The 27401-nt window shown below is 42.7% G+C and overlaps 1 protein-coding gene across 8 annotated transcripts in view; it reads left to right on the top strand.

The window, feature by feature from the left end:
• Positions 1-10535, top strand: part of MICAL3 (microtubule associated monooxygenase, calponin and LIM domain containing 3) — a 242698-nt gene extending 232163 nt beyond the window's left edge. For 7 of the 8 annotated variants that reach the window (XM_067469291.1, XM_060776669.2, XM_060776673.2 and 4 more), the window contains 4 exons: positions 1696-1761; positions 5053-5152; positions 6351-6424; positions 6522-10535. In XM_067469291.1, coding sequence (XP_067325392.1) covers positions 1696-1761; positions 5053-5152; positions 6351-6424; positions 6522-6706 — 425 coding nt within the window. In that variant the 3' untranslated portion in view covers positions 6707-10535. The remainder of the gene's footprint in view (positions 1-1695; positions 1762-5052; positions 5153-6350; positions 6425-6521) is intronic. The other variant, XM_060776676.2, reaches the window with a different exon arrangement.
• Positions 10536-27401: the final 16866 nt, after the last annotated feature.

Below are 27401 nucleotides of genomic sequence, written 5' to 3'. Positions count from 1 at the left end.
ACCATGCTCCATTTTACAATGATGTTTCATCTCTTTACATATAATATACACCACAATTTCACAAATTAAATGAATGATCAATGACTAGTATAAGCTGAAAATACGTACCTAGGGAAACTTCTGCCCATTGTAGTTTTGAATTCTGCAGTTCATGAGGATGCTTAGGAGAAACAGTACCATAAGGTAGGCTCCACAATAGCAGATTAACTTATTCATGTACTGAAAAATTTTGAGCAGGTTTTATCAACCTCAGTTAGGGTGGCCTGGGGTCTACCCTAACTGAGAATTGTAATAGGAACTGTAGTTCAATAACAGCTTTGGATCAAAGTTGGGAAAAGCTGCTTTTGAATGAATCGAGTGAGAAGTATGTATCCCCATTTCATGTTCACAGGAAAAATGTCTAGAAAATGTTGGTATTAGCGGCATACACCGACACTTCTTTTGGCGGGAAAACATTTCAGTGGAGCACATTTCTCCATTTTCTGTCTTCACTCACCATTGGAGAGAACCAGTATGGTATATTGGTTTGTGTGTTGGGCAGACTGTGGGAGACCAGGATTCAGATCCCAGCTCAGCTACAAATGTCCACTGAATGACCTTGGACAAGTCATGCTCCTTCAGCGTTAGAGGACAATAATGGTAAACCTCATCTGAATAAATCTTGTCAAGAAAAACCTGTTATAGGATCGTTACAAGTTGGAGCCAACTTGAAAGCACATAAGAACAACTCGTCATTGGAACTGCTGGGAATATGAAAAATATATGTGATAAAGTATCAACAGAATTTATGCTTAGAACCCGTTTGCCCTTCATGTGAAAATGAAGTGTGAAATTATGAACAAAGCTGTTTCACCTTCTGAATGATGTACAAAGCTCTCTGATGGTTTCACCTCCATGATGCCAGAAGTCAAGAAGTTTAGAGCTTTTACATGCAAGAGAGGAACTCTGTTGGCTGAGATGTCACATTCGTTGACCAAACTCTTAATTTAACAATCCCAGTCTCCTTTGCCTGCCATCATAATGGGTGAATGGAAAAAATGTTTCTGTCAGAAGAAATGAATCTTTGGAACACATTAAGTATGTTTAACATGTAAAATATGTTGTTTTCATCATGCCTTTATTTTCTGATAAGGGTTTTTGGTAGCTCCGTTTCTTTGGGTACTATCATAAGAAATCACATTAATCAAAAATACACATCATATGTGTGGAATTTCACAACCTATGTTGATTTTAATTGTGACCTTTCAAAACTTGTTTATTGCCCTGGTTTGTTAGAGATCTAATATTATTCGCCTTCCTCTTGGTACATTAATCTCTTACTTATATAATACCACAACTAAGATTAAAAGTTGACATAAAAATGTCAAATCTTTGATTTTTTTCCTTTGGCCCAGTAACTTCTGTGGCTCATACTTTGTTCCGTCCCAGTGCTGCCACAGTCTACTCTTCTCCATTCATGTTGACAAGGGATACTCCATCTGTAGACTGTTCCCTTTGTTTCTGCTTCTCCATTTCTTGTATTATTATTTTCTTTTCTACTTTCTTCTTGTTGTTTCCTTTCTTTCTCACTCTTGTGCTTTTTGTCCTTTTGCTTGTCTGTTTATTTTCACCCTGTTTCTCCTCCTTTCTTCCTCTCCACTTCCAACTTCCTCTCCCCTTCCCTTCTTCCTCTCCCATCTTTGGTCCTATTTGAAGTTGAGCCCAATGCGGGGACACCACGCCGTAGACCTCTCTCCTTCTGCCCTTGCTGTGCCCACGAAGGTAATGTGACTTCTTGCATTCCCTCCATCCTCTTCCCAAACTGCGATTGGATTGGCATAGAAAGACTAGCCAGCTAGAGATGATACCAAGTGATTCACTTGCCAGACCTTTCTTTTCCTCCTTTATTCTCAATGAAATTCTCTGTAGCAACCATGTTATGAAATGTGCTCCAAAATATTTTAAAGATAAACAGTATCCCTTTTTCAGATCTGCTTAATTAAAGAAGATAAGGATAGCTCTCCAGTTTGATGTATTTAATTTCCCAAAATCATCTTTGGGAGAGTGGAGTGAACCTTATTTCTTTTTTTAAAAAAACACTTAATTGATTAAAGGAACACAGTAGAGTCTTGCTTATCTAACATATATGGGCTGGCACCATGTCGGATAAACGAAAATGTCGGATAATATGGAGTCTCCTACTATTACGTGTCCGACACGGCTCTAGATACCAAGAATACTAACATTAGGGACTCAAAGGATTAAGACAAGGCAACGCTTCGGGGCTAGAGCTGCCCAGCAGGAAGTGCCCGGATGTGGAAGAGGAGTGTGGAAATCACAGAGGGAAGGAGGGAGGACGCATCTACTTCCGGTCCTGCCTCTTTTCCCCCTTTCCTCCCTCCTCCTTGTTGTCTTACCCTTTTCACTTATTGGGAATGGAGAGAGAGTTGGGGAGCGCTCCTTTAATCGATCAGATAAGTGAGACTCTACTGAACTGTTGGGTTTTTTTTAATACGAACTCATTTGTTCAGCTTTCCTTGACCTTGAAAGCCAGCTTCCTGACTTAACACAATCTGGAATGAGCCCCTGTAGTCTGTATCTTGCTAAGCATATTCTTGACTCGATCCAAAATGGACCAGTTTCCATTGTGACGTTTCCATTTTCCAAGGCATGGGGGAAAGGGATGGGATGTGATCGATGTGTTATAACTTCTGTTAACCACTGTATCTGCTTTCCATGGTACGCTTTCATCTTTCCTCCCCACCCTTACTGTCTTTCTCTCTTTTCTCATGGGCTGTCAAAAAATGGACAAAAGTTTTCATAGATCCATTGTAACATGTATTTGGCTGTCTTGGTTGGAAGACTTTCTCTGATTCACCTCACAGTAGAAAGGGTGGGGAGAGTGCTTTTCATGGTTCCACAGCAGAGGGCATCTGCATGTTGTATAAGCTTCTTCTCTTTCTCTCAACCATGGCTAAGAGGGCACATTGTGCAGAGATGCTCAGAAAGGTATGATTGGAACTGAGGTATGGATAGATACAACCATTTTCAGGGATATACAATGCATTGGGGTGAAATTTTTGCAACAGTTTGATTATATCGAGTTCTTGTAGTTTCTTGACTGTTTTTGGTTCCCTGTGCTTTCTTTTTGGTTCCCTTTCTAGGAAATAAGGGTGAAAACACGACTACAAAGAACCTCTATAAAAAGGTTTAGGTTCAAAACAATTTAACTGGGATGATTAGCTTGCATTGTTTCAGGGTCACCTCTGGATTTTTTTTTTATGCTGGTTACAAGTGCAACAGTTCATCTCCACATTCACAAATAACAAGAATAATTAGTGCCATCAAATAATGACAAGTTCCTGAATATAAACATATCTTAACATTTCTCTTTTGTACAACTGAAACAGAACACATACAGCCAAGCCACTATTTATAATTTAGCATGATTTCCAAGGACCAGACAAACATGCTTTGGCAGCTGGATGTGCCTTGACAGATAACCATCCCTGTTGTGGCCTTACATGACCCTACCAGGAGCATTTGTATTTTGGAATAACTTGGAGCAGCTTCTAAAATTGACGTCACACATAGCTAGACAGAGATTTTGCATTATCAGCTTTGTTCAGTCTTCTTGTTCATGTATAGATGGGAGAAGAACTTATCTATCCTATGAGAAGTAGGAATTAATCTACCAGTAATGTTCTATAGCTTGGCAGTGACCTTTGATATTCCAGTTTCAAACTTTTTTTCAATATAGACACTTTAGCTAAAAGCAAATACTATCTAATTTGTTGTAGGAAGCATCCAGCTACCACAAGGCTGGGGCATAATGGCTAAGCTAAGCCCCTCACAATCCTACCAGGGTTCACTTGCATTTGATCTGGGTTTTTTTCAGAAACTAAGCCAAACAGAGGAGCTCCCATTCTGTATTCATAGATGTCCATTATTTGAATGGTTCTTTAAGTTCTAGAAATTCTGTCTCCCACATAAAACAGCTGGTTTTGATATTACATCAGGTTGTGCTGTTGATTGGCGTAGATTGAGGGCAGCTTTGGTTTTTGGATGTTTTGTTTTGTAATTTACATATGTGTATAATGTGATTAGGGATGGTATTTAATTTCGTTGTACAATGTACAATGACAATAAAGTTATTCTATTTTTGACTTAGCTTTGAGTGATATTCTTGATAAAATGTTGGTCTTTCTCCTGTATTTTTATGTTGGCACATGGTGAGCTTATTTGTACCTTTCTACTATGGAAGAATAGTGTGGAGATAGTAAACTAGACAGAACTACATGTATGCTATTGAAGATTTGCTTTTTTTAAATAAATGAGGGGCTCCAGCAGAGCTGCTTAGTGAAACTGATAATACCAAGAAGCAGCAAGTGTATTAATGGGAAAGTCCAGGAACTATAAGTAGAGTGAGCAGTTAACAGTCATAAAGATAATTTAGACAGTTTATAAAGAAAAGAGTGCCACGTTGCAGGGACATAAGAATATATAGGTGATTAAAATTGGCTCTGAAGTAACTCAGCAAGGAATTGTAGATGGTGAATTCATTCAGCGCTCTGTCAACTAAACACTCCACAATTAAATGCTAAATTAAAAAACCCCGAATGATGTAAGATTTTGGCACAACTAGCCTCTTATGCATCACATAATTGCCACTTGCATAATTTTCAGCGTAATGTATAACTTGAAAGATAGGCTGTATTGGACCCAGTCCAGAAGTTCAAAAATTAACAATTAATTAATTTTATTTAAATTGAGAGTAAAAGAGACAACAAAAATAGTGATTTTGGCTCTTTACCCTGATGAGAAGCGTGGGAACATGCTTCAGGATGATTGGATCTGGTGAAAACATTTTCAGAGGAGCTGATCCTCGATCCTACGTGCTATAGGTGAACTAAACAAGCAGTGCCTGATGAGAGGAGCGCTCTGGCAGCATCTTGCTCGGCTTTCTTTGCACATTTTGCCCCTTTCACCCCCATTTTTGTTCCTGCCTGCTGTGGGTTTGTGGAAATGACAGACAGCCTTTCTAAAAGTTGACCCAGTTTCTTCTTTTGGCAGGCATGGGGAAGAAGGATGACCCCAAACTGATGCAAGAGTGGTTCAAGTTGGTGCAGGAGAAAAATGCCTTGGTGCGCTATGAGTCGGAGCTGATGATATTGTGAGTAAGGAGAGATCTTCCTGATCAGAGGCAAAAGATTAAAAACCTGCCTCCATGGAGCCATCCTGTTCTGAAACAGAAATTTCCCTTCACTTTGGTTCCAGTGATGATGGATAGTCAAGAGGGACCAGAAGACTGATTCTGTATGATGCAGCTTTCCATGTTCACAATATGACCCAGTTGTTAGGGCTGCTTTTGAGTGGGGATAGAGACAAAATGTGTGGTTGAAATGCAGCCTGCCTAGAGATATGCTTTGGCCAACAGGTGGGAAAAGATGTGAGGAGTAGCCATCGCTGCCCCTCCCCTAGCTTGGAGGGAGCCCAGAGTCTGCAGTATTCCCATCCCAGATATAGAGGAAACAAGACACTGAAAAAGAGGATAAAAGTAGAGGAGCATAAAATAAATATTTGAATGTTATAACAGTAGGCTGCTGACAAGACTAAGTTCTCTCAGTCTCTCTAGTTCAGGGGTCCTCAAACTAAGGCCTGGGAGCCGGATGCGGCCCTCCAAGGTCATTTACCTGGCCCTCGCTCAGGGTCAACCTAAGTCTGAAATGACTTGAAAGCACACAACAACAACAACAACAACAACAATCCTATCTCATAAGCCAAAAGCAGGCCCACACATCCCACTGAAATACTAATAAGTTTATATTTGTTAAAATGGTTCTTCATTTTAATTAGTGTATTGTTTTAATTGGGTTTTGCACTACAAATAAGATATGTGCAGTGTGCATAGGAATTCATTCATGTTTTTATCAAATTATAATCTGGCCCTCCAACAATTTTGGGGACTGTGACCTGGCCCTCTGTTTAAAAAGTTTGAGGGCCCCTGCTCTAGTTCATAACTCCAGAAATATCAACAAAAAATAATAAAAGAAAGAAAATGGGTCAGGCAATTGAACAGGTAAAATATGAGTTGGCATACACTTCTTGATTTTTTGCCAGCCTTCCTGACCACCCTACAAAGTGATTTCATAAGGTGGAAAACAAAGGGTTATGTAATCAGAAAAAAATCTTTTAAAACATAAATATTTTAATATTGTTGAATGGTTGTTCCATATTTAGAGCTGAAATCCTGCAGAAAGCTCTTGAACTGAACATTCCCTGAGTTTTGTTTGATTTTAAATTTAGTAATGGTAATCTTGCTTAAATAACCCCAAGCTAGATTAGCAGCCATTCTCTGTTTCTTCTTACAGTGCTCGGGAGTTGGAGCTTGAGGATAGACAAAGCCGGCTGCAGCAAGAGCTTCGGGAGAGGATGGCAGTAGAAGGTGAGCGTTTTAGGGGCACTTCCATTCCCTGAGGTAGCCCTCACCTCAGTCCCTTGGTGTGTTTTACAAGTCTCCCTCCCTCCCTCTGTCTTTGTAGATCACCTGAAGACAGATGATGAGCTCTCAGAGGAAAAGAGAATCTTGAATGAAATGCTAGAAGTGGTAGAGCAGAGAGATTCTCTTGTGGCCCTCCTGGAAGAGCAGCGGCTCCGTGAGAAGGAAGAAGACAAGGATCTGGAGGCTGTGATGCTATCCAAGGGATTTAACTTGAACTGGTCCTGAGCTCTGCACCGTACTTAGCTGCTGATCTGAATCCTCCAGCTGGCATTTGCCACATTGGCCAGAGCTGTCTGGATGGAAGTGATGTCTTGATGCAGGAACCTCTTGAGGGTTTCTGCAGCACCTGACCGCTTGAACCAGCTGCTTCTTGCTGAGAGGGGTTGGTCCTAAAGGTGCTGAGGACTGTGTGAGGTCTGCAAGCCCAACTCTGAGTTGAGGGCTGGAGGTTGCGTGCCTTCCTCAAGGACCTGCGTGAGAGGCCATTGAGATTTTGTGACCTCTGGGAGAGGCTAAAAAAAAGAGATTTTTTTTTAAAACGTTAACCAATCTAGGTGGTCTGTAGCTTATCTGTTTCATATTTACCCAGGTAGCCGTGTTCTTATTTTTGTTTGTTTGTTTAAACTCACGAGAGAGAAGTAGCTGCTCTCTGTTGAGACATCACCTTGCAGCAACCTTTGAAAGAGCAAACTATTCACTGCTCCAGAGCACCTTGTGTTACATGTTCAAAGTTCTCACCAAAGAAGCCTGAAGCTGCCATTGTTGTCTGGGCATGGAGGAGACAGGACTGGAAACTTGGAAGGCTAATTGACTTGAAATACTTACCCCTTGTAGTTTCTCCAGGCTCAGGTGGGCTTACTTTCATCACTGCAGCCTCCATGAGTTGCCATCATGCTGAAGCGGGGCCAGTGTTCGGCCATCCACTCTCTTTCATGCCGTGCTCTGGACTGAAGAGGACTGTTCCCCTTTCTCCATTGTCATGAGACTGCTCTGTTGTGAACTTTGTGCTCATTTTGACACTGGAACATGCCGATTATGAACATAGCTTAATTGAGAAGCATTTCAAGGGAGCTCTTGGATGAAAGCCCCTGGCTTCAACTCTGCCCCCCCCCCCTCCAACCCTTGAAGATTGATCTTGTTGTGTTTTGGGGGGTGGGAAGGTTTTTTTTTTCTTTTTTGCACGTTGGAAATGAAGCAGAACTCTTACCCCTCTCCCTTTAGTCACTTTAGACCCTTTAATGTCCATTAACTTATTTTTAATACTTGAAAGAAAATTTGGTTTTGTACCTTTTTAAGAAATGAGCAGATGAGCGAGTGGTGTATCTGTGTGCCTGCTGCAGCCCCCAACCTCTGTGTTTGTTTTAAATTTGCTGATCTCCCTTTCTTTCTATCTATTTATTAGAGTTCTTATTAATGGCATTACTGTTACAACACTACATTTGATCTTAGTCTGACCTCTCTGCCATGACCGTCCTATCTTGGGTGTCCCTTCACGGTTTCGCTCGTGGTATCATTGAGGTGCTTATGTTCCAGCACCGCGACAAGGCAGCAATCCTTTGCTTGGAGATTAGATGCTTGTAAGTTCAAGGCAATTGGTTCTGCTTTGGCCTTGAACCTGCACCACACTGAAGGGTGGCTTCTCAATCAACTTCTGTTGCCTCACTGAGTCGAGGCTCAGAATGTGAAAGCAAGGAAGACAGATTTATTTCCTGCACATCCCAAATTTTATTGTATGTTTTCTGCATTTGGATAAACCTGTGCTTGCTCTATCTAATGCTGACAAGCTTCTGTGACTAGAACAGTGACATTGCCATGCAAAGAGTAAAGCATGTTAATATCATGTGGTCTGCCTCCAAGGAAATAATTAGCACAAATCCCACTGGTTCTTGTTCCTGATCTCCATATTGTCTTGGGAAGGGAAGTGGTCTTTTCCCAGTGTAACAGCGCAAAAAGGACATAACAAAGAATGGGTTCTTGCCTATCACCAGCTGAGATGTTCTATAAGCACACGATGTCCTTTACCATCATCTTCTCAAAAATACCCATGTGCAGCTGTTAAAATGTTCCATTCTTAATTTTTTTAAATTCCTTGGATTAGTTTTTTTAAGATGCTATTTATTTTTACTCCATTAGTTAAAAGGATTAACAAGCAGTTTTGAGAAGAAAAAGGATGATTTCTGAACTGATTCTTTTGTAGCAGTGGTTCTCAATCTGTGGGTCTCCAGGTGTTTTGGCCTAAAACTCCCAGAAATCCCAGTCAGTTTACCAACTTTTAGGTGTTCTGGGCGTTGAAGGCCAAAACATCTGAGAACACACAGGTTGAGAACCATTGTTTTATAGCATCAAAGGTTCAATGCAGAACAGGGCTACTGTGTTAGTAATCATATAGAAGGGAAAATTTCAGCAGATTCAGCTTTCCTCACCATTACAGTAAGAGCCCCTGGTAGAGCAATGGGTTAAACCCTTGTGCCAGCAGGACTGCTGACCAAAAGGTTGGTGGTTCGAATTCGGGGAGCAGGATGAGTGCCTGTCTGTCAGCTCCAGCTTCTCATGTGGGGACATGAGAGAAATCTCCCACAGGATGGTAAAACATCCAGGTGTCCCCTGGGCAACATCCTTGCAAATGGCCTATTCTCTCACACCATAAGCGACTTGCAGTTTTTCAAGTTGCTCCTGACACACACACACACACACAAAGCATTGCAGCAATTAAATAAGAAAAGATACTTCTGCTGACACTCCTCTTCCTACCCAGTTCTTAAAGATGTGGGGCTTCTGACTTCAGATATTGCTAGATAAAGTCATTGGAGCATTGGTCTTTCTTCTTGTTGTCAGTTGTAGGTTCCTCTTTTCATGTTTTGAAGGCCTTAATTAAAATGAATTTGGCTGCTATCATGCAACGTTCAGCACAACCAGTTGTAGGGAGTGATGGGAACTGTAGTCCAAGGGCACTGTTTGCTGTAGGAGAACTTTAGACACATATTATTCTTCCTTCCTAGACTGCTTAGCATTAGCTACTTGTGCAATGAAGATTGCAACCTCTCTTAGAAGAGGAAGCACATTTCAGCTTCAAAACTTCTCATTTCTGTCCACCCAATAACTCCAATATAATTTGAGCAGCTAAAACATAAATGTGCAGATGAGTCAGTTTTTCGAAATCCTGTGGTGGTATCATAAACATTGATTGCATGTCCTCTCGCTGTTTCAGTATTTCATGTACTTTTTTGTGTTTACCATGCTCACCCTTAAAGTCAGTGTGTTTTAAATGCGGTGTGAGGCCCTCACTTTAGGAGGTGGTGCTAAAGCAGAAGTAACAAGCACACTTGTCGCACCCTCTGGGTTTTTAATCCGTTTATGTTTTTTAATACATCCTGATCCAGAGTGTTTTTAAGCATCCAAAATCAAGTCTCGAATTGCATGGCCATCTACAACAACCTTTTTTATATCTAGGCAAAGGAGATAGCAAAACCAACCTGCCACTCCCTCAGTTTGGATCTTTAAAAAATGTATTTAACAGAATGTTTACATTTGAACTCTGAAAGGAAAGCAATTTGTTTGTTTGTTTCAGCCTGCTATAGTTTTAAAAAATTGCTGTGAATTGGGAATGTGATTTGCAATACAAAAAATTAAACAGCTTGCTTTATATGAAAAGATGGGGAGGGAGTCTGGGAGGGGTTATGTACTGATGGCTTGGCCATTTTTAAAAAATGTATAGACGTATGTATGTGAAATCCAGTCCAGATGAAGGGATTTAATGTGGTATCTTCCCCTTGGGACAGGTGGGAACTCTGATATTCAGACTGTTTTCTAGTTGGCCTGTGTGCAGTGTAACAGGAAATTGCGTACTGTATTTTTTTTTTTTTGCCATGTCTAAAACATCCCCTAATCCCACCCTCGATCCCCTTTGACTTTCCCCTTTCGATCCCCATTTGGTCGCATTTCATTCTGTCTGTTCTTATGCACACTTGCTTTGTTGGTGTTGAGATTTTAGCACCTCAGGCCACCAACGGAACTAAAGAAAAAAAATAAAATCATTAATTTTTTTCTTACTGTGTTACTCGTGTTTAGTTTGATTTGTGATTCGCCCTAAACAGCACGTTGGGAAGAATTACACAGTTTTCTCTGGCTGAGAGTTGCAGAGCTTCTGCTTGAAGCTATCATTTAGAAACGTTACTTCAGGTATGGACCAACATGGGCTCTCCAAGTGTTTTGGACTTCAGCTCCCACCATTCCTAACAACCTCAGGCCCTTTCCTTTTCCCTCTCAGCCGCTTAAGCGCCATGCAAAATATCTGGAGAGCCCAAGTTGGTCCATACATACATTACTTGCAAAGTCCAAGCAAAGGCAACTTAACTGGAGACAAAAAGTGAAGGGCAAGAAAAACCAACTCAATGTATGCGTGGCAGAAAGAATATGCCTGGTGAGATGGTTCCTGGCCCGTTTGGTATGTTGACCTTAATGCATTTTACCACACTCAGCATTGACTTGATTTCGCTCAAATTCCCAGCCTTGTTTTTGTTAATTTAAGGTATTTCTGAGTAGTTTTCTGAGATGAACGAATAAAAAAAATCTATTAAAGCAATATAAAGATAAAATCATTTTAAAAATGTACTAAAATCCTCTTAAAGTTCCTTAAACACTTTGAAATGATCCTAGAATTCAGTCTTGAAACTATTAAAACAGCAATTTCAAACACTGAACGCCATGCAAAACGGCACTTAACAAGAGAAGGCTTGGATTACTTGCAGCATTTTGCTTACTTATTTACTTAGGCAATCCCTTGTAGCTCGAGGATGATGGTCCTCCAAATATAGTGTCTTAGCAGTGTGTTCATAGGTGGCTGTGGAGCCCTATTCTTGATCCACATGTTCTCCTGCAGTGAGGACATCGGTTTCCAGGTAGAAGGCGGTCCCAGTCAGGGTTGGCTTGACACACTTTCCTCTTGGCACACTTCTCCCTTTCACCCTCCATTCATGCCTCTTCAAATTCTGCAGCACTGCTGGACACAGCAGACCTCCAGTTAGAGCACTCAAGGGCCAGGGCTTTCCAGTTCTTGGTGTCTATGCCACCTTTTTAAAAGTTGGCTTTAAGCCCATCTTTAAATCTCTTTTCCTGTCCACCAACATTACTTTTCCCATTCTTGAGTTGGGAGTATAGTAACTGCTTTGGGAGACAGTGATTGGGCATTCAGACGACGTGGCATTCAGTCCAGCAGAGCTGATGACTTTCAACCTAGAAAGACAAGAAAGCAATACATTCAAGTCCCATATCAGCCAAATGACTCAAAAGGAAGGTGTGCTAAAAGATTCAAGAGGATCAACAAGGATGTGCTCCCTCTATTTCCTTAAATATATTGCTCCAGGAACTCTTCAGCTGGGAGCATTCCCACCATAAATGAAAATATGTCCCTTTGTACATACCACATCTCCAGCAATAGTTACTTTGCTTCTAATCCATCTGATGTAATTTAACCGGTGTATAATGCTTTTTAATATGAATCCAGTGCTATATAACAGTCCTTCGATAACAGGTATTTTGGTATAGTTGTTCTATGGCTTGATGTCAACTGACTTAAGGTAACTCTATCTTAAGAGTGTGCTTGACAAGGATCACCTAAGGTTTGCTATTGGCTTCCTCTTATGTTTACAGAACCCAAGGTAACCCAGGGAATATCTTTGCCCAAACGATGATTCAAACTCTTCTCTCTCAGAGTCTTAGTCAAGCACTTAAACCACAACACCACTGGCTCTGAATATATAGGATTTGGATGTCTCTCATCTTGAATAAATTCTGATTCAACAGACTTTGTGAAGCGTCACCACACTTCATCTGCGAGACCCACCCTGCAGAAGATTGCTAGGGGGACAACTGGGAATTGCAACTTTGTGGGAAAATCCTGAAGACTTAAGAATTCGTATTCAACAGTGAATCACACTCTGTGAAGTAACAAATGTGATGAAAGGAAACTACTATGACTAGTTCTTTCCTAGAAACTGTATAGTAAGAGTCTACATGGTGTGCATATGACTGTTTCTGTAACATCACAAATATTGACAGAAAACTGACATTTTACCTGCTCCAAAACAGGAAAGGCTTCTGAATGTCCTCTCTCTGCTCTTTCTTCAACCTTGATTAACTCACTATTGTTCAATGATGGAATTAAAATGTTAGGTAAAGGTAAAAGTTTTCCTCTGACATTAAGTCCAGTTGTGTCTGACTCTGGGGGTTGATGCTCATCTCCATTTCTAAGCTGAAGAGCCGGTGTTGTCCGTAGACACCTCCTAGTTCATGTGGTCAGCATAACTGCATGGAGTGCCATTACCTTCCCGCCGGAGCAGTACCTATTGATCTACTCACATTGGCATGCTTTCGAACTGCTAGGTTGGCAGAAGCTGGGGCTAATAGCAGGGGCTCACCCTGCTCCCTGGATTCAAACTGGCAACCTTTCAGTCAGCAAGTTCAGCAACTCAGCAGTATAACCCACTGCTTCACTGGGAGCTCCACAAATAAAATATTAGTTATGTGTATTAAGTGTCTAAATACAACATTCACCAGGACGGTAGTGATAGAAGTAGTAGTAGTAACAATAGCTACTGTACTTATAATAAACATGTAAGCTAATATAATACAAAATATGACTGTGCTTGGATTATTCTGTAACCGGCACATTCCACAAACATTAATCAGTTTTCTTGGTTGCTTGAAACTGAAAGGAGAACTTTTCATAGCTAGCTGCCAGGTACAGTGCCAAACCGTAGATGCCTTTTGGCCCAAATCCATTATTTCTCCTTACCTGTAAGGGATGTGGAATAGAATCTGAATATTTATGCAAGGTAGTAGGTCTTGGTTAGAAAGTAAGGTTGGTTAGGGTTTTTTTTGGTAGGGCTTACATTAAATGAGGGAGGTTCCAAGCTGTGAATAGCAAGATTGTTGTTGTTTGAGGAAGAACTTCCTGACTGTGAGAGCCGTTCAGCAGTGGAACTCTCTGCCTCGGGGTGTGGTGGAGGCTCCTTCTTTGGAAGCTTTTAAGCAGAGGCTGGATAGCCATGTGTCAGGGGTGATTTGAATGCAATATTCCTGCTTCTTGGCAGGGGGTTGGACTGGATGGCCCATGAGGTCTCTTCCAACTCTTTGATTCTATGATTCTATGATATACAACAAGATTAGTACACAGTAAACAAGATCACTATCCTGGCTTTTGTATTCGAAAACATGTTGGACACTTCTCAAGTGTCTAGGACTGTGTGATCTATTGTTAAATAATGTGTGCAGATCGGAGTAGGGGGGCTTTTTGCAGCTGACATGATAATTTTGTCAGTGCCGATTATTTTTAAGTGTAGGCCAAGGTCTTTAGGCACTGCACCCAGTGTGCCAATCACCACTGGGATCACCTTTGCTAGCTTGTGTCAGAGTCTGCAGTTCAATCTTTAAATCCTCATATCACGTTAGTTTTTCCAATTATATGCCTTTAATAGGCTGATGTACTGTTTTTAATTGCATTGTTGATTGACTGCTTGTTAATTTTGTATTTAAAATGGAAGTAAACTAACAGGACTAATAACTAACAGCAAGCTGGTGTTGAGCTTTCGTATATTATATCTGTATTGTGTTTGCTTTCATTTGTAAACTATCTTGGCTTCTGGCTCCATGGGGAAAGCGAGGATTGGGATCGTCATAATTATAATCATTTGAGAACTGCAGTTGCTGTCAGTCCCAGTTAATTAGCATAACTAATAGGGCAAGAGCATGGGCGTTCTAGCAAAATGGTTTGAGACCTCAAATGTAAAGAGATCTTGCTCTAATTGTTTAATGTTGCTAAATCTGTACGTAGGTCATGTTTATCATATGCCACTTGTGCAGTGCCTGATAAGGGTCTGGGCGTTCAGCCAACCTTTGGAGAATACCAATAAACAATGTCCAGGAACGGCGCCAAATAACCCAGGTGGTTAAATGCAACTAAAAGGTATATTTTTATAAGACAAAAAATAACAGAAGAGAAATCACAGAAAGGGGGATCTCACCAATTGCAATCCAACTGGTAGAGGGATGACACAAGGAGCAGAGCTCAGGTATCTGTTGGAGAAACACAAAAAGGAGGAGATTAGAAAGGACATAATATGAGTGCTCAAGGTCGGTCTACCTTGCCAGCTGTGACAACAATGCCTGCCCTGCTGCTGATGCTTGGACATTGGGCTATTAAGCAATCCTAGATTAGATAAGAAAATACTAAATTTGATCCTCACACAGCACGAATCAGGATAGAGCTATGTCTCTTCAGCTTGTTTGATATCACACACACACACACACACACACACATATATATATAAAATCAAACAAGCTGAAGAGACATAGCTCTATCCTGATTTGTGCTGTGTGAGCTCATATATATATATGACCTTTGTCAAAGTTGGGAGTGTGTGTATGTATATATATATATAATTATTAGCATAGTACAATATCAGTATTATATATTACTATATTGTACTACACCATTATATTGTAATATTATTAGTAATAGGTTCTTGTGGGTTTTTTCGGGCTATAGGGCCATGTTCTAGAGGCATTTCTCCTGACGTTTTGCCTGCATCTATGGCAAGCATCCTCAGAGGTAGTAAGGTCTGTTGGAATTAGGACAATGGGTTTATATATCTGTGGAATGGCTGGGGTGGGGCAAAGAGCTCTTCTCTGCTGGAGCTAGGTGTGAATGTTTCAACTGACCACCTTCATTAGCATTTGAAGTCCTGGCTGAGCCTGGGAAAATCTCTTGTTGAGAGGTGTTAAGATGTGCCTGGTTGTTTCCTCTCTGCTGTTTTGCTGAGACCTCTCAACAAGAGATTTTCCCAGGCTCAGCCAGGCCTTCAAATGCTAATGAAGGTGGTCATCTCTGCAAAATACCACCCACAACCTGCAGTGTGTCCCCCATCCTCCCCCAAATGCCTGCTGGAACAGAAAGGTCCTGACCTGCTTGTGGAAGCCAAGCAAGGATGAGGCCATCCTGGTCTCTCTTGGGAAGGAACTCCAAAGTCTGGGAGCAGCCACCGAAAATGCCCTCTCGCTCTTGTTCTTACTAAATGTGCTGGAGTGGTTGCTGGGACTGAGAGAAGATCCTCCCCAGATAATCGTAGTTCTCTGACCGATTAATAGCGAGAGACACAGTCCTTCAAATAACCTGGATATTAAAGTGTATCCCTCTACTTGAGGATCAACCACCATTTCTTTGGACTCGCAAATTAATTGAATGTTTGTTTGTCCTAAGTAGAGTGAGCTGAAACATGAATGTACACATAGTGCTTTATATTTTAACTCCCCAATTAAATATTATTTCAGCCTTCTAATTTTTGTAGCGTTGAAGAAAATGAGACACTGAAAACGGTTGACACTTAGAACTGTGATATTACCTTTGTTTACATATAGTTGATAACTTTGCCTCTTAGATGCCTGTGTTGTATTTCGAAATGCTTAGCTGACATTTAAGTTACTGATATCCTAAAAGTGGGGAACTGAAGGAAAATGAAGGAAGTAACATTATTATGGAGTGGGCAATACCTTCATTTGTAGCAATATTCTACGAGAAGTCGATATTATTATTATCTTCCTTGTTACAGATTGGGGAAAAGAGACTGAATCAAAGAAAGTGTTTTGCTTAAGACTACTTAGAAAATGTTGGGCAATGACAAAATTTGGTCTTTTGATTCATATCCCAGATATTTTAGCCTCCTGTGACAGTTGATACTTCTTTGAAAAATTACTCCATTGTGCCTTGTAAGTTTGCTTTTTTTCCCCCCTTTGACATTGAAGCCAAATGGTGGAAAGGCCTTTGTCAAGGATTAAAGAGCCAAAGGATGGGTTGAATATTTCCCCCCTCATTACTACTCAGAAGCCCTGCCTCTATACACACACACACACACACACACACAGTATTATGAGGAAAGCATAAGGTCTTGCATTCTGTTTCCTTGTTAGTTACAAGGTGCAAACAAATTACCTGATTTCTCATGTAGTTGTTGAATTATGTGGAAGTCTTCCAAGAAACAGTGTTGATGTGCTTAGAGTCAATCTGTCCCTTGGACTAAAAAGGTTTTCCCACCCTAGGATTACATTGTTGAATGGATCTACTGTTCCAGTTCTTACTGAATCATGTAGCTTCTTGGTTAGCACTGGAACATTGGCTGCCACCAAATCAACCTACAGCTTACCTGTCCGAACACATCTCCCCTTATGGACGTTGAGATCTGGGGAGGCCCTGCTCTCGGTCCCACCACCTCCAGGTGCGGCTGGTGGGAACAAGAGACAGGGCCTTCTCTGTGGTGGCCCTCGACTGTTGAACTCCTTTTCTAGTGGTGTGAACTCAGCCTCCTCCCTCCTCACATCTAGAAAACAAGTAAAATCCTGGCTTTGGAACCAGGTGTTCAGAGACTAGCTATAATGCAATAGACAGCTGAGAATCAATGTGACTGTAAATGGATTTTTTTTATTTACCCTATTTATTCCCTGCCTTTCTCTATCCCAAGGAGACTCAAGGTGGCTTACGTAGGGCAATTATTCAATGCTTTAAGCACATATAACATTAGGCTTAAAATCCATTGAATTAAAATTAATATTTTTTTAAAAAAAATAATTACATTCAATATTAAAATCACACCATCCAAAAATTGTAGTCTGAGGACATTCTGGAGTCATTGCATATATTCCAATTATTTTATTGCACTACTTCTCCGAAGACCTAGTCCCAGAGCCAGGTTTTTACTTTCCTTCTGAAGGGTAGGAGGGAGGGGGCTGATCTAATGTCTCTAGGGAGGGAGTTCCACAGCTGAGGGGCCACCACTAAGAAGACCCCTTCTCTCGTTGCCACCAGTTGCGCTTGTGAAGAAGGTGGGACCGAGAGCAGGGCCTCCCCAGAAGATCTTAACCTCCAAGGTGATTCATAGGGGGACATCCATTTGGACAGGTAAACTGGACTGGAACCGTTTAGGGCTTTATAGGCTGAAGCTAGCTCTTTGAATTGTGATCGGGAGCAGACTGGCAGCCAGTGGAACTGACGTAACAGGGGGTTGGGTGCTCCTTGTACGATGCTCCTGTGAGCAACCTGGCTACCACCCGTTGGATTAATTGGAACTTCCGAACAGTCTTCAAAGGCAACCCCATGTAGAGCATATTGCAGTAATCTATACGGGTTGTAATCAGAGCGTGGACCACCATGGCCAAGTCTGGCTTCCCAAGGTATGGTTCACAACTGGCGCACAAGTTTTGAGGTGCAAAAGCTCCCCTAGCCAAAACCTAGCTTATGGACTATATGGTTGTTTTAATTGCTGTTTTAAATCTAGCTTTAATTGTCTTTATATGTGTGTTTGTTTAATGTGCAATGATTTAATGTTTAATGTATTTATAATGTTTATGTTTGATCGAATAGTACCAAGCACTTTGAGTTCCCCCTTGGGGGTGAAATGAGGCAGGATAAATGTATATATATATATATATGCACACACATTTACATATTTAAAATCTATTGAGGAGCAATGAGGGTAAGGTTCAATGTATACGTCATGTGTTAATCGGAACAGCTGTTGGTTTCGCTTTCTATTAACAGGAAAGAGGAAGCTGAGAGTGTATTGTTGGGAAAGGTTTCAAGTGGATGAGTGTGCAGAATACAGCCTTACATTTCTAGTAAATGAATTTCTTCAACTAGTGGCAAATAACATATACACACCCAAAACAAACTCAACGCTGAACAAATCTCTTCTTAAACTGTCATGTCACGATGCATCAACCATTCCTAGGACATCAGACAGAGAAGGAAGATCAACTTTTTAAAAAATTTTTACCTGTGTTGTTATGCATTCTTTCCCCCAAATTGGGATTTAAAGCAGCTCATAGGTCAAAGGAACGATACAATCCCAAAAATGCAAAACAGTGAACATGAACATAGAATTAAACTGATTACAGTAGTTAAACAATTAATACTTAATTGAAATAATAAGATGCAATTAAAAAATAGTTTACTATTTTAAAATCTTTCTGTTTTCAAAGTCTGACTGAATAAAAAGGTTTTAGCCTATTGCTGAAAAGGCAACACGGAGGTAGCCATTCTGGGTTCCCTGGATTTGCAGAGTCTAGGAGCAACCACCGAGAAGACCCTAATTCACATCCCCACTGAGTATGCTTAAATTGTCAGTATAGAGCAGGCATGGGCAAACTTTGGCCCTCCAGGTGTTTTGGCCTTCAACTCCCACAATTCCTGGCTTCAGGCCCTTTCACTTAAGCGGTTAAGGGGGGAAAGGGGCCTGAGGCCAAGAATTGTGGGAGTTGAAGTCCAAAACACCTGGAGGGCCAAAGTTTGCCTATACCCGGTATGTTGGAGCATGCAAGAAATCAACTAGTGTGTGTGTGTGTGTGTGTGTGTGTGTGTGTGTGTGTGAACTGTAAAATAAGATGCATGAAGCTGATTGGTCAGGCTTCGTGCAGGGAGATAGCTGAGCTTGGGACTTTTGGTTACTGTTACATTTTTCAGGCTCAAGCTATGCAGGTGTCAGAGAGAAAAGAGAATCAGAAAGAGACAGTTTAGAGTGTGCTCTTGCTTCATGGGCTGCTAAAGGAGTTTACCCACACAGACAAAGAAAGTCCAATGTATTGTCGAAGGCTTTCATGGCTGGATTGTTGTAGGTTTTTTCGGGCTATATGGCCATGGTCTAGAGGCATTCTCTCCTGACGTTTCGCCTGCATCTATGGCAAGCATTCTCAGAGGTAATGAGGTCCTCACTACCTCTGGGGATGCTTGCCATAGATGCAGGCGAAACCTCAGGAGAGAATGCCTCTAGACCATGGCCATATAGCCCGAAAAAACCTACAACAACCCAAAAAAGTCAATTTTAAATCCCACATAAAAGGACATTATGTGAGTTGATGCAACTGACCACATTGTACAAATGTTGTTCTGAACTACGAAGAGTAAACTACTTGTTCTTAACCATTCATGTGCGTGGCATGTTTGGGCTGATCAAATGTGAACTAAACATAATAATAATAATAATAATAATAATAATAATAATAATACTTTATTTATACCCTGACACCATCTCCCCATGGGACTCGGAGCGGCTTACATGAAGCCAAGCCAACAACACATCAGTAAAAACAACAAGCAATAAGCAAATAAACAATACAATTAATATAACTCATATATAGACAATAACACACAAAGATTTAAAACATTATTTATTTTTTACTAGCCGTCTCCTGCCACGCGTTGCTGTGGCCCACATGGGGATTCTGTGTGGGAGGTTTGGCCCAATTCAATCATTGGTGGGGTTCAGAATGCTCTGTGATTGTAGGTGAACTATAAATCCCAGTAACTACAGCTCCCAAATGTCAAGATTCTATTTTCCCCAAACTCCACCAGTGTTCACATTTGGGCATATTGAGTATTTGTGTAGAGTTTGGTCCAGATCCATCATTGTTTGATTCCACAGTGATCTCTGGACGTAGGTGAACTACAACTCCAAAACCAAAAGACACTGCCCACCAAACCCTTCCAGTATTTTCTGTTGGTCATGGGAGAACTGTGTGCCAAGTTTGGTTCAATTCCATCGTTGGTGGGGTTCAGAATGCTCTTGGATTGTAGGTGAACTATAGATCCCAGCAACTACAACTCCCAAATGACAAAATTATTTTTTTTTTTAGTGAAGGACATACATTGAGTTGTTAGGTGTCTTGTGTCCAAATTTGGTGCCAATTCGTCCAGTGGTTTTTGAGTTCTGTTAATCTCACAAACGAACATTACATTTTTATTTATATAGATTACACCACATGGAATAGCGGTACCATCTGCACTGACCATTTAATACAGGTTCAAACTGGTACCAAAGAGAGTGGTTTCACTGTGCAGATAATTACAATGGAAATCCTGGAGCCAGTTTGAGGTCCAGATAATGACTATACAAACGACTGAGCACCGAGGACTTTTGTTTTTGCACTTTTGTGGGAGTTTGTTGCATGTCCAGTGCAATTTGAAGCTAATTTTGAACTACATTGAATCAAATTGAGTCAAATGGGTTCAGAGAGAAGGGCTTCTCTTAACCATTTTAGAGCCGGCCAACGCCTCTCATAGAGGAAGAGCCATTTATGTCATAACCGGCACTTGATGGATAGCTGGTGCTGTTTAAGGTAACTGTTATCCTTGAAAAAATATGAATATTTTTGCTTAGTAGAAATATGCAACCATTGTGTAAGCAGTGAATGTGATTCCAATAACGTCAGAGCTGGACGTGAAGGAATTCCCACTCCACCCGGCAGCTGTTTACAATTATGTCAACAGTTATAATTTGAAAGGATGCCGTTTCCTCCTTCTTTGCATTGTGTGCATGTGTTTTATGCATGCGTAGAGGGAAGCTGAGTGTGCACAGCAGGAATAGCCAGTAAGCAAAACAAGCATGATATGGGAGGCACCAAAATATTTTAAGTTCTTAGGACCTCGTAATCTGACCCTTTATTTGTGACAAAGCATTATTCCTTATACATGGTTGGTCTTATGTGCCCTCCTCTTTTATTGGTGGGACAATACAAATCCTATTGTTTGCTAAAGAGGCAATAGTACAGGCAGTCCCTGACTTACAAACAACTCCTAGGTTGTTGTAGGTTTTTTTTGGGCTATATGGCCATGCTCTAGAGGCATTCTCTCCTGACGTTTCGCCTGCATCTATGGCAAGCATCCTCAGAGATAGTGAGGTCCGTTGGAACTAGGAAAGTGGGTTTATATTACTTACTTACTTACTTAGGCGATCCCTCGTTGGACGAGTAAGATGGTCTTCCATTATGGATTTCCTTGTGGGTCCGTATGTGGCTGTGGAGCCCTATTCTTGCTCTGCATCTTCTTCCGCAGTGAGGGCATTGGTTTCCAGGTGGAAGGCGGTCCCGGTCGGGGTTGGCTTGACGCGCCTTCCTCCTGGCACGTTTCTCTCTTTCACCCTCCACTCGTGCCTCCTCGAATTCTGCAGCACTGCTGGTCACAGCTGTCCTCCAGCTGGAGCGCTCAAGGGCCAGGGCTTCCCAGTTCTCAGTGTCTATGCCAGAGTTTTTAAGGTTGGCTTTCAGCCCATCTTTAAATCTCTTTTCCTGTCCACCAACATTCCGTTTTCCATTCTTAAGTTCGGAGTAGAGCAACTGCTTTGGGAGACGGTGGTCAGGCATCCGGACAACGTGGCCGGCCCAGCGGAGTTGATGTTGGAGGACCATCGCTTCAATGCTGGTGGTCTTTGCTTCTTCCAACACACTGACGTTTGTCCGCTTGTCTTCCCAGGAGATTTGCAGGATTTTCCGGAGGCAGCGCTGATGGAATCGTTCCAGGAGTTGCATATGACGTCTGTAGACTGTCCACGTCTCACAGGCATATAGCAGGGTTGGGAGGACAATGGCTTTATAGACAAGCACCTTGGTCTCCCTACGGATGTCCCGGTCCTCAAACACTCTCTGCTTCATTCTGGAGAATGCTGCACTTGCAGAGCTCAGGCGGTGTTGTATTTCGGCGTCGATGTTGACTTTGGTGGAGAGGTGGCTGCCAAGGTAGCGGAAATGGTCCACATTTTCTAATGTTACACCATTAAGCTGTATTACTGGCATTGGAGAGGGATTGGCTTGTGACTGCTGGAACAGCACCTTGGTTTTCTCAATGTTCAGTGACAGGCCGAGCTTCTCGTATGCTTCTGCGAAGGTGTTTAGAGTGGCTTGTAGATCTTCTTCTGAATGCGCACAGACGACATTGTCATCAGCATACTGGAGTTCTATAACAGATGTTGTTGTAACCTTGGTTTTGGCTTTCAGTCTGCTGAGGTTGAATAGCTTGCCATCTGTCCGATAGATTATTTCCACTCCGGTGGGAAGCTTCCCATCAACAAGGTGAAGTATCATAGCGATGAAGATGGAGAATAGAGTTGGGGCGATAACACATCCCTGTTTGACACCGGATTCCACCTTAATTGGGTCACTTTGGGAGCCACTGCTATCCAAAACTGTTGCCATCATGTCATCATGGAGGAGCCGCAGGATGTTCACAAATTTGTTAGGGCACCCGATTTTGTGGAGGATAGTCCAGAGAGCGCTGCGATTCACTGTGTCAAATGCCTTTGCAAGGTCGATGAATGCCATGTACAGGGGTTGGTTTTGTTCCCTGCATTTTTCTTGGAGTTGTCGTGCAGTGAAGATCATGTCCACGGTTCCTCTGGAGGGGCGGAAGCCGTTCTGGGATTCTGGGAGGGTGTCTTCTGAGAGGGGCAGAAGGCGGTTTGCAAGGATTCTTGCGAGGATTTTCCCAGCGGAGGTTAGAAGGGAGATACCTCGATAGTTTCCGCAGTCTGTTCTTTCCCCTTTTTTGAAGAGGGTGATGATGGTGGCGTCCTTGAAATCTGCTGGGATTTTCTCGGTCACCCACACTTTTTCTATGAGCTGGTGCAGTTGGTGTGTCAGCTCAGGTCCTCCCTCTTTAAAGATTTCAGCAGGGATCCCATCTGGTCCACTGGCTTTGTTATTCTTCTGTTGGCTGATGGCATTGCTGACTTCTTCCAAACTAGGCAGTGCTGCAAGCTCATCCCTGGTTTGTTGTTGTGGGATTTGTGAGAGGACCTCTTCGGCCACATTGGAGCTGCGGTTCAGGAGGCTTTGGTAGTGTTCTTTCCAACGTAGTGCAATTGAGTTTTGGTCCTTCAGGAGTTTGGTTCCATCTGATGAGCGTAGAGGCTGTATGCCATGGTTTCTTGGTCCATAGATTACCTTTGTGGCTTTGAAGAATCCCTGAGCATTATGGGTATCTGCCAGGTGTTGGATTTCTTCGGCCTTCTTTGTCCACCAGATGTTCTTGAGTTCTCTTGTCCTTCTTTGGACCTCAGCTTTTGCACTAGCATAGATCTTTTTCTTAGCAGCACAGTTGATGTCTCTCTGCCATGCTTGGAAGGCTTTCCTTTTCTTGTCAATTAGCTGTTGGATCTCGATGTCATTTTCATCAAACCAGTCTTGATGTTTCTTGGCTTGGTATCCAATAGTTTCTTCGCAGGCTTGGATGATGGAGGTCTTCAGTTTGTTCCAATGTTCCTCAACATTTTCAGGGTGTTCTGTGGGTAGATGGTCCTTGAGTGCTGTTTGGAGATGGGCTCGTCTGGAGGGCTCCTGAAGAGCTTGGGTGTTCATTTTGCGCCTTGTCTTCCTTCCTTGGAGTCTGCGCTTGGGGGCGATCTTGATAGCCATCGAGGATCGAATTAGCCTGTGGTCAGTCCAGCAGTCGTCAGCACCTATCATGGCTCTTGTGAGGAGCACGTCACGGCGGTCTCTGGCGCGTGTGATTACATAGTCTAAGAGGTGCCAATGCTTTGACCGGGGGTGCTTCCATGATGTCTTGAACTTGTTTTTCTGGCGGAAGAGCGTGTTGGTGATGACAAGGTTGGGCTCCGCACATTTGGTGAGAAGCAGGATGCCATTTGAGTTGCTGTTTCCAACCCCGTCTTTTCCAATGGTCCCTGGCCACAGGTCGAAGTCTCGCCCGACTCTTGCATTGAAGTCCCCCAGGAGGATGATTTTGTCCTCCTTAGGTATCCCCGATAGGACGGTGTCCAGCTGACAGTAGAATTTCTCCTTGATGTCTTCGTCAGCATCTAGTGTTGGTGCATAGGCACTTATGATGGTTGCCCGTTGGTTTTTGGCAAGATCGATTCGGAGGGTTGAGAGTCGTTCGTTGATGCCAGTGGGTGCTTCGGACAGATGTTTCACCAGATCATTTCTGATGGCGAAGCCAACTCCGTGCATTCTTTGGTCTTTTTCGGGCAGTCCCTTCCAGAAGAAGGTGTAGCCTCCTTTTTCTTCCTTCAGCTGTCCCTCTCCTGCTCTCCGGGTCTCCTGAAGGGCTGCTATGTCGATGTTGAAGCGTCCCAGCTCCCTTGCAATGATGGCAGTTCTGCGTTCGGGGCGTTCACTGCCACTGTTGTCCATCAGAGTCCGTACCTTCCACGTACCGAAGTTCATTTTTCTTTTTTGGCCGCAGGGTGGTGACCCCACTGGACGCGGCAGTCCAGTCAGGGATGAGTGAGGCAGACTATGTTTGGGGCACCTTTTCTAGCCCCCTCCCCATGTGGGGTGAGCAGAGTGGGTCCTCAATAGGGCTGCTCAGTCGCGGATACAGCTGCCGAACTACTCAACTGCCTCGGACCTTGAGGTAGAACGACTGAGTCCGTACCCACCGCCCATGTGCCAGTCTGTGACTAGGGGCTTCCAGATTTCACAGTCCTGCCCCCGTCGCCACTCGCTGATCGCCATGGGACTTTGGTTGGTTGGTTTTTATTTTCTTTGGAAGACGCCTGTGCGTGGATTTTTTTAATGTGTGGAGGTCAGTGCACAACTGATCAACACACAGACTTCACAGAGTGAGGTTCCACTGGTGATGTAGTTTAACACAATGACCGTGGCTTCTCAGTCTGTTGCAGCCTTCTTCCGCCTTCGCAGCCGTTGTAACATGTACCATGTTATCCTCCGCCTGCTCCGCCGTTGAGGTCTTTGGGTCTTCAGACTGTGCTTGGTCTGTGCACCCCGCAGCCACTCCTGGGAGTGCACGACTCCAGTTGTTGTGCCTACAGGTTCATCGGAACACACAAGCCCCCTCACCACGACAAGGTGACAGTCCATCGAGGGGGAGTGGGTTTATATATCTGTGGAATGACCAGGGTGGGACAAAGAACTCTTGTCTGTTGGAGGGAGGTGTGGATGTTTCAACTGACCACCTTGATTAGCCTTTGATGGCCTGGCAGTGCCTGGGGCAATCTTTTGTTGAGAGGTAATTAGATGTCCTTGTTTGTTTCCTCTCTGTTGTTTTGCTGTTGTAATTTTAGAGTTTTTTAAATACTGGTAGCCAGATTTTGTTCATTTTCATGGTTTCCTCCTTTCTGTTGAAATTGTCCACATGCTTGTGGATTTCAATGGCTTCTCCTTGTAGTCTGACATGGTGGTTGTTAGAGTGGTCCAGCATTTCTGTGGACTACTCTAACAACCACCTAGTTAAGAACAACTCCTAGTTAAGAACGAGGGTAATACAACAGGAAGTAAGAGAAATCAACTCCCACAATTCCTAACAGCCTACTGGCTTAGAGTTGAAGTCCAAAACACCCAGAGGGCCAAAGTTTGCCCATGCCCGACATATACGAGAGTTATCTAGAAAGCAAGGTTACAAGGCACGTAGCTCTTGCGGGTAATTTTTGCGGGGGGAGTTGGTATCACTGCCGTGTAGTGGGAACCCAGTGGAAGCAAATGAGCAGTGCCTGTCGTCAGTAGCTCATCGACTGGCGTTGTGAAGTTTAAAGATAAGCGTCCTCATTCTGTTTCCCTCCAAGTGCGAAGTTCTGGCTGTAATGTGCTACCTAAATGCTAAGGGCATGAGCACCACTGCGATTCATCGCAAAATGGACCAAGGCAGTGACATCTCCAGCTCATCCCGTTTGGATTTCAGACAGCACGTCAACAACTTAAATCAAGAAATAGTTTTTTAAGATCTACAGAGACACTCACTGGAACACCTCAGCAAGCGAGAGTCCAAAAGTGGCAGGCTCAAACCCAGAACCTCAATCAATGGCTGATAACAAATGAGAGACTCCCCTCTGGGCACACAGAAAACTGGGCGACTCGGAAGGCGCTGAGCAGACTGCGCTCTGGCACCACGAGATGCAGAGCCAACCTTAAGAAATGGGGCTACAAAGTGGAATCCACGACATGTGAGTGTGGAGAAGAGCAAACCACAGACCACCTGCTGCAATGCAACCTGAGCCCCGCCACATGCACGATGGAGGACCTTCTTTCAGCAACACCAGAGAGACTCAATAGAATAGAATACCAAGTCTGCAAACTTGATTGATTGATTGATTGATTTACAGCTTTAATATTCCGCCCTTCTCACCCCGCAGCAACGACAAATAAATACCCCGCAGGGGACTCAGGGCGGATTACAGTATACACATATATGGCAAACATTCAATGCCAATTTTTGACATGCAAACATATGCAGACATACACAGAGGCTATGCAACGCTGATGAAGCACTTCCGCATTCCCCGCATGCTTCCCCGCTGGAATACTTTGCTGGAGTCTTCTTTATGGCCTCATAAATCAGTTAATTTAGCCTCCCCACACTTTAAGGTGGTACCTAATTTTCCTACTTGACAGATGCAACTGTCTTTCGGGTTGCAAAGGTTGACAACGGGCTACACACAATTGGTTGGAAACCCACTCCAACCCGGCTGGCTTCGAACTCATGAACTTTTGGTCAGAGTGATCTTAATGCAGCTGACACTCAGCCAGCTGCGCCACAATCCCGGTGCCACTTTGTGTTTTGTTTGTTTGTTTTGTTAAAAAATGTAATGCAACTGTTTGGTCTGCCCCTGACACGATAAATAAATTGCAAAATCGTTTCAGTTTAGGGAGAGGATGTAATGTCAAGACAGCTTGTCACAAAATGGGTACGGAATATATTGTGAGCCATCCAAAACAAACATTGTGGGATGCTGACGGCAGGAGTCTGTCTCCTTCATAACAATACTCGTCCGCACACCGCTCATGCAACACAAGATTCGTTGACTTAATTTGGTTGGGATGTTTTAACCCACCCCTCTCATTGCCCCAATCTTGCACTCAATAACTATCATCTGTTCATTAAATTGAAGGAACACCTTGGTGGAAAACGCTTTTCCGATTATGACGAGGTGAAAAATGAAGTGACGAACTGGCCGAAAAAGGTGGAGGGAAACTTCTATGACACGGGCATCAAAAACCCATCCCACAGATGATAAAATGTATTGAAGTGAATGGTGATTATGTGGGAAAATAATGAAATACCTATGCAACAATCCAAGTAAGTTTTATTACAATATATTCATATACTGTAACCTTACTTTCCGGATAA

The sequence above is a fragment of the Anolis sagrei genome, chromosome 5 (genome assembly GCF_037176765.1).
Source record: "Anolis sagrei isolate rAnoSag1 chromosome 5, rAnoSag1.mat, whole genome shotgun sequence".
NCBI classification, from domain to species: Eukaryota; Metazoa; Chordata; class Lepidosauria; order Squamata; family Dactyloidae; genus Anolis; species Anolis sagrei.
This window is presented reverse-complemented; position numbering and strand designations above follow the sequence as displayed.